This window comes from Lontra canadensis, unplaced genomic scaffold, assembly GCF_010015895.1.
Source record: "Lontra canadensis isolate GAN:19392208 unplaced genomic scaffold, GSC_riverotter_1.0 scaffold25, whole genome shotgun sequence".
NCBI classification, from domain to species: domain Eukaryota; kingdom Metazoa; phylum Chordata; class Mammalia; order Carnivora; family Mustelidae; genus Lontra; species Lontra canadensis.
Genome location: NW_022631019.1, coordinates 11843068 through 11858458, shown reverse-complemented (window position 1 = coordinate 11858458; position 15391 = coordinate 11843068). Strand labels below are relative to the sequence as shown.

General features: G+C 54.7%; 1 protein-coding gene across 1 annotated transcript in view; it reads right to left on the bottom strand.

The window, feature by feature from the left end:
- Window positions 1-400: 400 nt before the first annotated feature.
- Window positions 401-15391, bottom strand: part of PADI3 (peptidyl arginine deiminase 3) — a 28264-nt gene continuing 13273 nt past the window's right edge. The window contains exons 6-16 of the mRNA XM_032863561.1: window positions 14682-14807; window positions 12659-12837; window positions 12350-12453; window positions 12135-12246; window positions 10944-11051; window positions 9604-9755; window positions 8065-8209; window positions 7854-7956; window positions 5286-5365; window positions 2266-2391; window positions 401-741 (exon numbers count right to left, since the gene is read on the bottom strand). Coding sequence (XP_032719452.1) covers window positions 508-741; window positions 2266-2391; window positions 5286-5365; window positions 7854-7956; window positions 8065-8209; window positions 9604-9755; window positions 10944-11051; window positions 12135-12246; window positions 12350-12453; window positions 12659-12837; window positions 14682-14807 — 1469 coding nt within the window. The 3' untranslated portion in view covers window positions 401-507. The remainder of the gene's footprint in view (window positions 742-2265; window positions 2392-5285; window positions 5366-7853; window positions 7957-8064; window positions 8210-9603; window positions 9756-10943; window positions 11052-12134; window positions 12247-12349; window positions 12454-12658; window positions 12838-14681; window positions 14808-15391) is intronic.

The following is a 15391-nucleotide window of genomic DNA, read 5'->3' as shown; positions in this document are numbered from 1 at the left end:
TACAAGGACCCCACCTCCTTCCCTTTGTGGGAAGCTATGGGTAGACTCTCTTCTGGGTGGAGGGATCTGACTTTAAGGTGTTCCCCTGCAGAGTGAGAGGCAATTGGACCCAAGCAGAATTGTGGGTCCTTCCTCCATTAGGACACACAGGACAAGAGGGCAAATCAGACACATGGATATTTCTAGACCCCAGAGTAAATTTGAACCCAAACAGAGGATTTGGGGATGGGGAGGAGAGGGCTTGGAGGAATCCCCATGGGTCATGTCGATCCTCATGAGAGGCCACAAGAAGTGAGGGCTTTCTTCTTGGGAGGCCAACAAGAATCAAGTTTAAGAACCAAATGGGTTGCCAGTGGTGAGGTGTGAACACTTCAAGGGAAAAGGCTTCTGAGAAAGACAGTCACCCTCAGGGTGCTATCTGGAACACTGGGGTCTCTTGATGCTTTTTGTTCAGGGCCGGCTGATGTCCTGCCCCAGGGGCAGAGGATAGGGGTGCGGGGGATCGGCTCAGGGCACCATATTCCACCACTTGAAGGAGAAGGGCTGCCGGCGCACGTTGGTGCCACAGTGGACCTCCCCGTGCAGCATGTGGTACGGGGTGAAGTCGTCGATGAAGGTGCAATGCAGGCCCAGCGGCTCGAGCAGGGTGCGTACCTTCTCCTCCAGGCAGCAGTGGCCGTTGATGATGGGTCCGAAGGGCTTGGGGATGCCCAGGTGCTTGCCCAGCACCAGCATGTTCACCTGCAAAGGAGCGGGGTCCCAGCTCAGGGGTAGCACCTCGTCATCAGCTCCGCCTCGACACCTGCACCACACCTGGCAGGACCTGGCGCCTGTCTTGCGGGCAGCCCTGAGCAGAGGTCTTTATACTTGCACGCAGTGGGAGAGGCACCCGGGCTGCTGAGACTCTAGCCAGATGTGCCATCCCACGGGAACAACCACGGAGCTCCCAGGGACAGCTCATTTCTCCGGGGACATCCTTCCTTACGGGCGGACTATGGTGGCTGCCATGTTTGTGGGCCAGAATCGCAACTTCCTAGGTTGTAGCTGATTGGACCAGGGAAGACATCTGACCCAGGCTGGATCAATCAGATTCTCTCTCTCTCTCTCTCTCTGTGGTATTTGAAGTTGACAAAGTGGGTCGGTCCAGTGGGTCGTTGCCCGTGTCTGTGTCTCTGTGTGGTGATGCTACACTAAACCTCCTGCTTTGGCTAAGGCTGGCTGGGGTGGCCCTGTTTCCTGCAAAGGCTGGAGGCATTTACGTAAATGCAGATCCGCCTTAAACATGCAGGAAGGAAGGGGATGATAAAAGGAGGGGAAACTGAGTTTTGCAAATGGGGAAATGGAGGAGGGCATGAGGTTAACCAGAAAGGGGAAGGGAAATGGGGGATGAAGCAATGGTGGTGTGGACAGGCTCTCTGTAAGGCTCTGATGGTGGGCGAGTTGAGTTCCTCTGTGGGGTGGAGGTGAAGGGGGGCTGGAGGAGGGGAAAGGAGGGAAGGGGTGGAGAGTTGGGTCATCTATAGTAGTGCTACTCCAAGTGTGGTCCTCGGAGAGCAGCCTCAGCGCCCCCTGCTGAATCAGAACCCATGGGGTGGAGCCCCAGCAGTCCTGGTGTTCCAGAGGCAAAGCGCTCCCGCCTCAACCAAAGGTCATTTCCCCCAAGAAGCCTTCTTGGATCTCCAGGCCTACCTCTCAGGCTGGAATTGCTTTGTTCCACCTCTCAACTGGCACATGACATTATACAAAAGATATCCTTGAGTGGGACACACCCTAAGGGAGGTGAGGAGAGTTTCCTAGCAGTAGATTAGACTGGAAACTCCCTGAAAGCAGGGAGCAACCTTAATCGTTTCTCTGACAGTGTATCCTAAATATATGGGTGTTGGGGGAACAGCTATAAACTGGGACAGAGGGGACACAGGGGGTGTCTGAGCTCCTAGCTGATACTGAGTGCTATGCACACGTAACCTCATGCGATCATTGATTCCCTCCATGAATATCAGGTGGGTCCCTGGGTGAAGGGAAGGGCCGTTGCCTGATGGTCCTTGAGCAAGGGGCTTGGCCAGTGAGCCTTCTGTAGTGACCAGGACAGTCAGCCAACTAGACATCCATCTGCTGGCCATCCTGGGACCCCTGATTCTCTCTGCCACCCCCACCAGCCCCCACAATCCCACACATGGCAGTGACCAAACATCTTGCCCTTCTGGGGAGCAAAAGCTTGGAGCCTGACTTGATGAAACAGGTTTAACTCACGAATGGTGGCCTCACCAAGTCAGGGAAGAAGGCCACCGCCTTTCTCCTCTCGGTCTTGAAGAGCTGGGGGATGTCGATGATGTCCCGCTCTGTCAGGCCCAGCTCCCGCTTCAGTACCTCCCGGTTCCAGTCGATGCAGCTCTAGGGGGGTGGGTAGAGTTGGAGAGACCTTATCAGCGAGTTTTGTGGGGACCCAAGAGGTCCTGTCTGGTTAAGGAGACAGGCTGCCCATATACCCATGGGCTAAACTCTCCACACAAACCTTACCTCTGTGTCCCTTTGTCAAAATACACCTGTTCTGGGTCCCACTTCTCACAGTCCTATCCTACTAGCTGGGCTAGTTCCAGAGTGTTCCACAGCATTCTCTTTTTGTGAGTGTTCCAGAATGTTCCATCTTTAGCCCTCTTCCCTTCTTCAGATCCTTCAGTCTTATGGTTTAAGACATCATCTACACACAGACAACTCCCACATTTCTACTTCCTAACTGCATAGAGAGCCCACCCTCTTTCCTGATCTCAGATTTGCACATACAACCACCACTGGGCACCTTCAGTGGATGGCTAATTGGCACATTAGATAAAACATGTCCAAAGACACACTCTTCATTTCTACACACGTCACCCCTACCCCCGCCAGTGTCCTTCAGCTCCATAAAGGCCACCAGCTGCTTGAGCCGAAAGCCTTGCTATCCCTCCAGTGCTTCCTTCCCCCTTACCTCATACCCATCTTCAGCAAGTGCCGTAGGCTCTACCTCTAAAATATACCCCCAGTCTGACCTCTTTCCACCACCTCCACTGCTCCCACCTGGTGGACAGCCAGCCCCCACCTAGCCTGAACCAGTCACCCTGCTTCTTCTGCTTCCATACCCTGTGGCAGACCTCATTATGTTCCTCGTGGATCTCCAGCTGGGGGGTGGGGTAGACTTGACCAAGAGCCTCGATGCCTGGCTCCAGCTCTGAAATCCCACGGCCACACCTCCCACCAGCTGTTAATGGCCAATGCTGAGTGCAACAAGGGTAATAAGGCAGACCCATGGCCATCTTGGCTTGCGGACTGCCCCCCACCAGGGCCCCACCTTGCTGAACCTGTCTGAGACTGCATGGCCCTACAGGATGCTTCCCTCAGGCTTCCTACCCCCTCACCCACAGAAGGTCTGGTCTCCCAGCTCCCTCCAGCTCCCTTCCTCTTCCTAACAACTTCCCTGATGGGGCATGAGCACCTGACTGGGGGAGTCTGGAGCTCTGCCTTCTAGCCCCTTCTCTTCTGGGCCTCAGTTTCCCTGGAGTGAAGTAAGGCATGAGTTCAGGTGCCTTTAACTTTCACTCATCTCAAGTGTTTACACGCGCTGACTCCTTTAATCTTCTCCACTCTATATATGGAGACACTGTGGCAGAGGGAGGCCAAGCGTCTCCCTCAAGGTCACATGCCTAGTGGGTGGTAGGGCTGGAATTTGAACCCGGCTTGCCAGGGCCCAGCACCCACAGGCTTAATCCCCTCACCTTAGCTGCAAGGTGTTGTCCCTCCTGATCAAAAACTTTCACTGGCTCCCCATGACAGCCTGAGTTTACCCTTGACCTCCTAAGGCTCCACTGTGAAAATGCCTTCCCCTCAGGACAGGTTTCCTTGTCCTTGGTTCCCAGGCACTGTCCCTAACAGGATTCCTGAATGCTTAACCCTGTCTTAGCATTTCCTTCTTAGATGACAGCATGCTGGGTATTCTGTTTGCCCTTCTGAACCTATGGTATGGTCTTCTCCTCTGCTCTGCGGCTTGGAAGCCTAGTGCTTGGAATTGGGGGCTCCTGTGCCCACTGGCTTCTGGCTAGATGCTGCCGATGGGGCACTGATAGGAGGCAGGGGGTGGGTAGCAGAATGCTGTTGGGGTATTTGTTCCTGAAGCTCCTTCACAGCCAAGTCACTGTGGGCTGGCCAGGAAAGTCACAGGTCCTATCTCCAAGCCCTCTTTTCATGGTGACCTCTCCAGGTTCCAGCAGCACGTTCCCTCCCTAATGCCATCAGGTCTAGGGGTAGTGACAGCTCCCCTCTCTCTAACCTGGGAATATTACACAGTCTCCTGTTGATTTCCTCAGATTCTGCCTGCACCTTTATAAATATTCCCTGATTATGGGACGCCTGGGTGGCTCAGTTGGTTGGGCAACTGCCTTCGGCTCAGGTCATGATCCTGGAGTCCTGGGATCGAGTCCCAAATCCGCCTCGCTGATCAGCAGGGAGTCTGCTTCTCCCTCTAACCTTCCCCCTTCTCATGCTCACTCTCTCTCTCTCTCTCTCATTCTCTCTCTCTCTCAAATAAATAAAATCTTTAACGGGTCACCCGGGCGGCTCAGTGGATTAAGCCTCTGCCTTCGGCTTAGGTCATGATCTCGGGGTCCTGGGATCGAGCCCCGCATCAGGCTCTCTGCTCAGCGGGGAGCCTGCTTCCCCCGCTCTCTCTTTCTCTCTCTGCCTACTTGTGATCTCTCTCTCTCTCTGTGTCAAATAAATAAATACAATCTTTAAATAAATAAATAAATATTCCCTGATTAAACTATTCCAGTTTTCCAGCTTGAGGTCCCGTGTGTTTCTTGCTGGGACCTAATGTCACTACCCCCACCCCCTGCTATGAAATATTGATATGTTCTCAACACAGCCACAGAGCGATCCTTTCAAAGCAAAAGTCCAATCAGGACCCTCCTCTGCCCAAATGCCCTGGTGGCCTCAAATGTCAACGTCCTTGCAATACCCTCCATTGTTCGATGACCCAGCCTCCCCTCATCTCCCCAGAACCCCCTGGCTCATCCTCAAATATCCCATGCCCTTTCGTTCTACCTCAGGGCTATCGTCTGTGCCCTTCCCTCTGCCTGGATGCGTGTCCTCCTCACATGCACACGGCTTACCCCCCATTTCTCCTGGATCAGAGGAGGGGTGGGAGCCCCTCTGTCTGGGCCAGTTCTAGCCTGGGCTTTCATGGACCCTGAGCCTCAGACTCTGTCCCCTTTGCTGTCCCCAGCCATGCCCACCTTCTCCTCACAGCCCTGTACCTGCACGAACTTATTGAAGCTGATAAGGTTTGCATTGGAGAGAACCTGGTTGATGGAGACGGTCTTGACTGGCTCATCCCCTGAGAGGGAGAGAGAGATGTTAGAGGAGGGGCAGGAACGATGCCAGAGTTGAGGGTCACTGGCTCTGGGAGGCAGCCAGGCAGAGGTCAAGTTCACAGCTACTGGTCTTGCGAGTCAGTAGCTCTCTGGCCTTTCTGGACATGGGGTAGACACCACCCAGCAGAGCTCGGCCTGGCCTGGGGGTGGGAGGGACGGATAGGTGGCTGAGTGCCACAGAACTTAGAGCTCTATTTGAGTACGCCGGAAGTGGGGATGCCTTTCACCGGAAACGTCCGCCCCTTCTAGGGCACTGGGTGCTGATCCCTCTTCTTTCCCGCTGGCCATGGTAGTGGGGCTGGGTCATCCACCTGTCCATCAGCCCTGATGGGCCCTGTCCCTGCCCTCCACGAGGGGAACTCGTGGCCAAGAGTCTCCTTGGAGTCTCCCTGATGGGCTGGGCGGGGAAGGGGAGGTTAGGCTCACAATCCCAGCTGCCAGCGAGCTCTTAGCACGGGCAGGCCCTGGATTCAGTTCTCCACATTTGACACCTCATTTAGCTTCCCTGTAACCCCACAAGGTGTGCATTGTCACCTTCTTTACAGATGGGCACCTTCAGGTCAGGGAAGCAAAAAGACTCACCCAGGAGCTTACAGCTAAGAAACAGGGGGCTTGTGATTCAAACCCCAGCCCAGTGCTCACAAAAGGCAGCAAACCTTGACCAAGGGGAAAGACAGGGCCCCCTGGACCCATGTGCCCGTCTGCAGGCTCAGCATCCCCTCCGCCCCAGCTGGGGTCCACCAGCTGGGGTCCAGTCCCAGCTCCATTGTGTTCCTGCTGAGCCCTTTGGGCCAGTGACTCCCTTGACTTTCCCGTGCTCTTGGGTCTATAGGGAGAGGGGATAGTAAGTGGGGGTCTGGCACACAGTGTGGCCAGTGAGATATGCTGGTCTCCTGGGGCACAGTGGCTTCATGTGGCCTGATGGCCATGAATTCCCACATTCTCCTTCCCAGCTGGACGGCTGGGAAACCCACTCAGCCTGTTCCTGGGTCTTGTTCACCGAGGATGTGGTCCTTCCAGGAAAGGTGATGATGGCTTTCCCTCCACCTGATCCGTAACTTCTGGATTTGAGGCTTTTTCAGGTTTGCTCTGGACCCAAAGGTATTTAGCCATGATCCTTATGGGAACAAAGGGGCTGGGAAGACTGTGTTTCTTCCACTTTACACCTGGGGTTCCAGGGTGGCCTTGGGAATGGGGTGAGGATCGTAAGCAGGGAGAAAGGAACTGCAAAGTTCTACTGAGAGCTTCTGAATTCTACACAAGCTTTTCCCTTGGAGGTTTGGTCCAGGAAATTCTTTATCTCCCATGAGGCCAAGAAAAGCTATAGTGCCCTCAGCCAAAGATTTTTGCTCTGAGACCACCAGGGTCCCTGTCGGAGGGGACCAGTCCTCTCTGATTCACACACTTTTGGTGGGGATGGGAATGAGCATCCCAGCAAGCAGGCGCACCGCCCCCAGCCCCAGCCAGCAATGGCTCTCAGAATTCTTTCCAAGCAAAATGAGAATGTGGGACCCATTGTTCAAAGAACAGGAAAAAAAGTTTCAATAAACATATAAAAATAAAAGGACTTTTCTTTCCTCCAGGGTCTCTCTCCCACCCTGTCATGTTGGTTTTTTACTTGCTCTTTGACGTCATGCTCCCTTGGTCACAGGACACCCACTTGGTGAGCACAGACGCCCGCAGGGCTGGGAGCCCCAGCTGAAACTTGGCGCGTGTGCACAGCCCACCGGCTGCCTGGCATCCCAGCCCATGAGCCACAGGACCCACATCAGGCCAGATGTCTCCCCTTCCCCCGAGCCACGGTAAACAGGCAGAATCCGCACAGGGGTGTGCTAGCTCCCTTGCTCGGGGGTGGACAAGAGGCTCACCCCTTGCGAGGTGCCCACCCCATGACCTGGGGCACTGCCAGTCCACGACAGGGACAGTTAATGCCAGGACCCACCCCCCACCCCTGGGGATGCCGAGGGGCCCATGTACCCAGGCCTCCCCAAGCCCAGGCTCCTGCTACAACAACCGCCACAGCGGGGAAGGGTTTGAGAAGGGGAGGCAGAGAGGGGAGGCCCCACCAGCTCCCACTGCCCATGGCTAAGGCTTCAGGGATTCGGGGGTTACAGAAGGGATCTCACCCCTGGGAGGCAGCAAGAGGTTTCACTCACGAAGCTCAGATGGTTAAGAACTTCAAGACAGTGACGGCAGAGCCTCAAACCTTCTAAGGAGAGGGCGTTGTCTGATGACACTGGTCACAGGCCCACGCGGCTCGCCATGTCCCTGCCCCTAGCCGCAGGCAGCAGGGGCCGGTGGGGACAAGGCATGCAGCAACAGTGAGGCTCTTTGGGGGGACCACCCTGCTGGATAGACTTGGCCATCTGTCTTTCAAGCCATGACGTGTCCTGCTTTAGATAGGGGAGGGGGCGGGAAGCCTGGGATGAGGGGCACAGCGTGGGTACCCACCAACAACCCCTTGGAACAGGAGGGCCCCGCCATGGCCCCACTTCTGCTTTTCCTGGAAGAGCTTGAAGCAGGCGCTAGGGCTGGCCAGGAGCATCCGGAAGCCCTGTGTGGAGAGGACAGAACCGCCTGAGTTCCCCGGACTCAGCCCGGCCCCCTGGAGCTCATCCTCTGACCCAGGCACCAGGGACAGGCAGGTCACCACTGTCCTTACCTTCTCATCGGGGGCAGGGACGAAGCTCAGAAACTCATCCACGTGGCCCACGGCCAACCAGTCCACAAAGAGCTCCACGGGGGGCTGTACCCGCTGCGCATAGAGGAAGTCCCGCACCACCTGGGTGACCCGACGGCCGCTGGACCTGGGGCCCGAGGGGTCAAAAACATTGCTTAGCTTAAAAATGTCTGTGCAGAAATGGAATGACAAAGTTTGTGTTTCCGCAATATCCAATTTTTTTAAACAAAAAACATGCACTGCGTCCTTTAAATTCTGCTCAGGCTGAGCTCTTGAACAGTTGGAGGCAGGACGGCTTGACCCCACCCAGTCGGTGACCCCCAGGTCTTGCCATCCCAGCAAACGCTCAGAGCCGCCCTCCGACCCATCTTCACTGGCTCCTGGAGACATTCACCATCCTATTCCATCCCCTGGGGCCAGGCGGCTCTTCTGGGAGTTTAACTTGTGTCTCTCTTGCTCTGGCCTCACCTTCTGTTCATCAGTGGGGAGAGAGGTGGACAAGATCACCCCAAGGAACACAGAGCCCTAGCATTTTACGCTCGTGAACTTAACCCCCATTATTCTTTGGACTTCCACATAAGTATCTAATGGCACGGCCCAAATTTCCTCTTTCTTTTTTGTCTTTTTTTAAATAGGATCCACATCCGGTTGAAGCCCAAGGTAGGGCTTGAACTCAGGACCCTGAGATTAAGACCTGAGCTGAGATCAAGAGTTGAACGCTTAACTGACTGAGTCACCCAGACACCTTGAACTTCCTCTTTCTGTGGGATCGCAAGTTGAGGGCAGTGAGTCCCTCCAAAGCCTTTTGATTCACCTGTTATTTGACTGCAAGTTTGTCCTAACTGCTTTGTTGAATTTGGATGGCTCAATGCCCTGGTCTATTCCACAACAAAAAACCATCACCATATAATTCCTTTTCTTTTGCATCAGTATCTCCGTGTCACATGTTGAACAACAAATAATCTATTATTCTGTGTGTGTGTGTGTGTGTGTGTGTGTGTGTGTATTACGACATCTCATCTTTCATGTCCTATACCTTCCTTCTCCTGTTCTCAGGAAAATATCTGATGGTAGTCATTTACATTATAGTATGAACAAGCTCTTGAAATGTAATTGCTCTAGGACTGTTGAGACTTGAAGCTTTTTCTTTTAGAACTATTAATTAATAGACTGTTATTATATCATTTCTTTTGGAAACAGAAGACCTAAGTTTAGTCACAACTTTGGATTCTGTGTGACCTATACCAGGTCACTTTACCCTTTCTGGGCTCACTTGTGAAATGAAAGGCTGGACTGAATGATATCTTAGGTCTCTGCTCACCATGGCCTTCTCAAAATTCACCAAGGTCAATGGACAGTGTCCGGTCATCAGCCCACTGCCTCCCCTACCTCATCTAGTACTAGGAATTTATCACTCCTCGTGGGTTCTCTCCCAGGAGTGGAATGATCCCTCACCCCCACCACCCCTGCCACCATCACCACCCTCCACCGAAGGAACACCTCTCCCTGCCCCTCTCTCACCCAGGCAGGTTTCCCCCGATGAGGATCCTCCCCAAGGGGTACTCTTTCCCATTGGCCACCACTGGGGGGCTGACCTCCAGGTTCCCGAAGGAGTCCAGGCCACTCACAGAGCTGTCTAGTGGTTCCCGAGTCACATAGCCGAAATCTGGACCCTGGCAGGGGAAACTGAGTCAGGCTGGGGTGGGGGTCACCAGAAAGAGCTTGAGCCAACTTGCTGGGCTCTGAGCTCCTTCAGGATGGGGCAGGGGTGTCTGTCCATTCTTTGGATGGAAATACTGAGTCAAAGACAGGGATCTGACCTATTCAATATTTCACACATGCATAGGGGCTAAAGTTGTGAAACACACAGGCACTCTGGGCCTGCTGCCACATTAGAGCACATTATCTCCGTGGTCACAGGGAGACAGTGGACAGGGCTGCAATTGCCTAAACTCCCCATTAGACATGGAGCCTGAGGCTATGGCCCCTGCCCCTTTCCCTCTGAGCAGACTTCCTGCCAAGTACAGCCCAAGGGCAAGTACCTGGCTGTTCTAGAGCAGCTTGTTCCTGGGGGCCAAGTGGCTGGGGATGGAACCTCAGTCTTTCAAGTCAGAAAAACAGGAGAGCTCCCCTGGGCCATCTCTTAGAAACAACTCAAACAACATTGAGGCCCAGGCGAGAGCTCCTACCACCACCTCTGTGATCCAGCAGGGTTTGGAAGGGCCTCATGGTCTCCCCAGCATCAAGGGAGTCTCCCCTCTCTCTTCTAGAAGGTCCTGGTCCCCAAGGACCATCTTCACAGTAGTTCTTATTATCAATATTAATCTCAGCTAACAGCGCTATGTGCTCCCTCTGCCCAGGACAGAGAAGCCTCAGAAACACCTTTGAGGCCAGGGCTATCACATCATTTTTGCTGATGAAGAAACCGAGGCTCAGAGAGGGGAAGTGACTCACACCAGGCCACACAGCATCTGAGTAACAGAGCCCGGTTCTTCTGCCTCCAAAGCCTGTGTTCTTAACAGCGGCACGGCCTCACCCCGCCCTTACCTAGGGCTGCCAAATTCAGTAAATAAAAAGTATAGGACGCCCAGTTACCTTTGAATTTCGGATAAAGCACGAGTATATTTTTAATATAACTATGTCCCATGCACGGTTGGGAACATACTTATACCAAAAGTTCCTCATCGCTGACCTGAAATCTGAACGTAACTAAGCATCTGCCATATTTTATCTGGTCGCTCCTGTCCCTAAAGAACGTGGTCCCCAGTACCGTGCCCTACACTCTACACCCCGGTGGGGTTTTGGAAAACGTTCCTCTATTCTCCGAGCCAGGCTGTAGCCTGTGGCCCCCGACCACTCACCAGGATTCTTTTGTAAGGGAAGTCCTGCAGCTCCCCGTTCCTGGGGGAGTCAAAGACCACCGGGAAGGTCTTGTGTGGTGCCTGAACATAGCCCAGCTCCATCTCGTCCTGCGAATGAGAGAGACACCCTGTGGACAACGAAGCCTCATTTGGGACTGAGCGTTTTGGGGAGAACTGTTCTTGCGGGTTCTTGGTTTCAGGCAAGCTTTGCCCTTTGGGCTGAAGAAGACAGGGGTTCTTGACACCTGCTGGCTGGAGGAGGGGCTGGAGGCTCAGAGACGGTGTGTTCTCACCTATGGTCACACAGCAAGACAGGTGGGGAATAACTAGAACGTGGATGTGACCCTGGGGGTTGTCCCCATGCTGGATCAGGGAGAGTGGCCACAGAGAGAGGCTCGGGGTGGCCTGAGTTGGACAAACAAATCTCTAGACATCAGCCAGCACCTCTGGCCTCCACACCTGGTCAAGGGCAGGGCTGAGGGGACCAAAGGAGGTATAGGTCTGCCTCCTTCTCAGATCTCTCAACATCTAGCCCAGCTTCATCCTGACCTCTCTGGTCCTGGAGGCAAAGATGGCCCAGCACCCCTACGACATTTTCAATTGCAGGGGCAGGGGGAGACGGGTTATTGCAATAGCTCACCACACTAGGGCTTCTCAGCCTTAGCACTCATGGCCCTTGGGGCCAGACAATTCTTTGCTGTGGGGCTACCCTGTGCCTTCACTGTGTAGGACACATAGCAGCAGCCCCGAGCTCTACCCACTAGAAGCCAGTAGCATCATCAGGGTGACAGCCATTTCTCCAGATACTGCTAAACGTCCCTTGGAGGACGAAGTCGCCTTCCGTGGGGAACCATAGGGCCGGGCTGCTGAGGACAGGGATTGTGTCCCACACATCCACCATCCCATTCAGGGCCAGCCCCGTGCCTAGCCCAGATCCTGTGGGTGAATGCAGGTTCAATCCAGTGTCAGTGTGTGCCTGGGTCTCTAGAAAGTTCTAGGGAGAGGGAGGGAGCTCTAGGTCTATAGTAAGAAAAAGGAGTGCCCTGGGGAGGACAGTCACAGCCCCCAGGTCCTTCTAGATATCCACAAGCAACCCCACCCCCCAGCCCCGCCCCCAGTTAGGATGGGCCAGCCTCTCCCTCCACGGTGCCAATGGCGTCCTAGCTGGACGTTGCCCGGCAGCCCCGGTACCTGGATCCAGCGGTCATTGCGGTTCTCGTGCTGCGGGCAGATGGTCAGCTTGCAGCCGGCCTTCCTGGCCAGCTCCGCCACCGCGTCCACGAAACACGTGTTGTTCCTCACACTGTGGACGACCCCAGGCAGCACGACTCAGGACCGAGCCAGGTGTGGAGGCAGGAGGGGCCGCCAGCCTCCGGAGGACACCCACGCCCGCCTCCCACACTCACCGGCACACGTACACCTCCAGCGGCGGCAGGGTGCTGGGCGTCATAATCCAGGGCGCCACGCGGAATACCGCGGTGTCGGTGAAGATCGGGGACTCGGAGAAATCCTACAGCAGAAGATGGGCAGACGGGGAAGAGCACTGACCTTGGAGTCCAGAGGCCTGGCTGATGCCCCTGGCATCTCCTCATTTCCAGAGGGGCCGCAGCAGGGGTGGGGGAGGTCAAGAGGTCTGGGGTCCTCCACACCTTTGGTGCCCATCTCTCCCGGGGATGGAGCCCTCTCTCACCCTCTCTGGCCCGGCCACCCCTCACCTCATTGGAGTCATCCAGCAGGGTGACGTGGAAGGAGATGAGCCCCGTGAACCTGGCATCGGGGAATGAGAGGCCCTCCACAAAGAAGCGCTCCTCATCCCCGTGGAAGCGGGGCACCTCATAGGACACCTTGTCCTGGCCTAGCACATGCCTGTAGGCCTCGCACGAGTCTTCAGGACCTGGGAGGGGACAGGAGGAACGGCTGTGACCTCTAGGTGGGCCCACAGAGCACGACAGACGCAGGAGGAGCTGGGCCAACCTCACACGCCAGATAGCAGCCCCCATCTCTGCCCTCCCATCAGCGAAGGAGAGAAGATGCTTGATCCCCAGTGTGGGCGAGCCAGTGAAAAGGCCATGCCTTTCTAAGACGCCTGTTCAGACCTTCTGGAGGACAGCCCGGCAGCCTCTCGCAAAGGAACCTCTACTCCTAATGAACAATCCCGCTTCTAGGTGTCTTTGCTACAAATACATGTACAAAGGTATTCACGCTGTTTAGTCATTGAACAAGTATTTACTGAGCACCTACTGTGCACCTAGGAGGCCAGGTTCCAGGCTCAGGATACAGCCGTGAGCAAGACCCCTGCACTCGAGGAACCTATGTTGTGGTCAAATCAGAACACCGCGAACCGCCGTGGGCTCAGGGGAGCGGGTGAGCCACAGCACGCCTGTGCTCCAGAATACCACGCAGCTGTGCAAAAGACTGAGGCAGAGCTGCGTTCATTCAGAAAGGAACGTCCACCACACACACACGTGCACACACACGCATGCACGTTTGATGCCTACAGAGAAAAGTCAGGAAGAACACATAGAGAATCGTTAACAGTGAACGCATTTTCAAAAGTCAGGTTTAGGGGTAGGGATGAGCATGTTTTACCTTATATGCTTCTGTCCTGTTTGGTCTTTTAAAATTTTTTAATTTTTTAAAAAGATTTATTTTAGAGAGAGTCCATGTGTGTGAGTGGGGGGAGGGGCAGAGAGCAGAGGGAGAGAGAGAATCACAAGCAAGCTCCCCACTGAACGCGGGGCCGGACGTGGGGCTTGATCTCAGGACACTGAGGTCACGACTGGAGCCAAAACCAAGAGTCAGAAGCCCACCCCACTGCACCACCCAGGCGCCCCTTCTTTGAGCTTTTCAAAAATGAGCATTTTATTACTTGTATGCATTTGTATCTTTAAAGATTTTTATTTATTTATTTGACAGAGAGAGATCACAAGTAGGCATAGAGGCAGGCAGAGAGAGAGAGGAAGGGAAGCAGGCTCCCTGCTGAGCAGAGAGCCCGATGTGGGACTTGATCCCAGGACCCTGAGATCATGACCTGTGCCGAAGGCACCGGCTTAACCCACTGAGCCACCCAGGCGCCTGCATTTGTATCTTTAAAAGGGATTTTATGTCCTTGCTCATAATGTGGCTCTGTAGAACAATTGTCATTGGTTTTGGGGGGAGATGCATGCTAAATTCTGCAGGGACAATAGCCATCGTGTCAGGGAGCGGCTTTATGATACAGAGAGAGCAAGAGAAGCAAACAGCGGTAATTGTTGAATCTGAGTGACTGGCGTTCAGGGGTCATCGCTGTTCTCTCTACTTTTCTGTGTGTTTGAAAGTTTTGATAAGAATTTCCAAACATGCTTAAATTATATTTTTAAATATGTCTATTTAAGATTTTATTTATTTATTTGACAGGGAGGGGCATAGGGAGAGGGAGAAGCAGACTCCCCGCTAAGCAGGGAGCCTGACTTGGGGCTCGATCCCAGGACCCTGAGATCATGACCTGAGCTAAGGGCAGGCACTTAACTGACTGAGCCACCCAGGTGCTCCTGAATGTATTTTAATGTATCTAATCCAACGACCCTGGGCCATGGCCTGGGCCCCACCTGTTTCAGAGTTTCCCCATCTGACCATGTTTCCTTGGCCCCCAGGGCAGGCTGGAAGCCAGAGCAGAGCCTGCCCTCTAGTCCAAGGTGGAGAAACTGAGACCCGCCCCCGGGGCAGTGGGCACAGGGGAGGGGATGGGCACGAACTCACCGCAGGCGTGGAAGACCCGTGCCCACTTGGCATCATAGCTGGAAGTGTGGAGGATGAGTCTGTGGTCATCGAAGAGGGCAGCAGGGCCTTGGGTCCTCAGGACCATGACGGACATGTCTTCCAGGTCTGTGGAACCAGATGGGGCAGCAACTCCATGGGCCCCTGACACTCCATGTCTTCTCCTCCTGCCCACCACACACCCCCCTCCCGGGGCAGAGGGCGCCAAGACTTGGGTCTCTGAGCCCCGGCTCTGCCCAGCCTGTGAAAATGCTAGAAACCATCAAGAACAAACCATAAGGATGTCTGAAGTGTGTGCCACGCGAATGTGTCCGACCCTCTCTGGGCCTCCACTCCCTCACCTGCCCAGAGCAACGGGAAGTACAAAGCGGCCTGCCCTGAGCCCGGGGACAGGTGAGAAGCGTGCGGTAGGCAGGCCACCTGGGTGGCACACAGCTGAGAGTCTGGTCTCAGTCCAAGCATCACTCCCTGTTGACACCAGGCAGGCCCCTCCCTCCCCAAGCCTCAGTGCTCCCCGGTCTGAAATGAGGGACAGATGTGCCCACATTCCAGAGAAACTGTGCCCACCCAGGCATAAGGCACCTGCCTGCTCCCCAGGCCACTATTGTGGTCTTCCGCACGGGGCTATTGTGCGCAGTGCGGGACTGACTTAGAACGTGGGGCATCCTGAAATGCAGGCCCGGGGTGCCTGG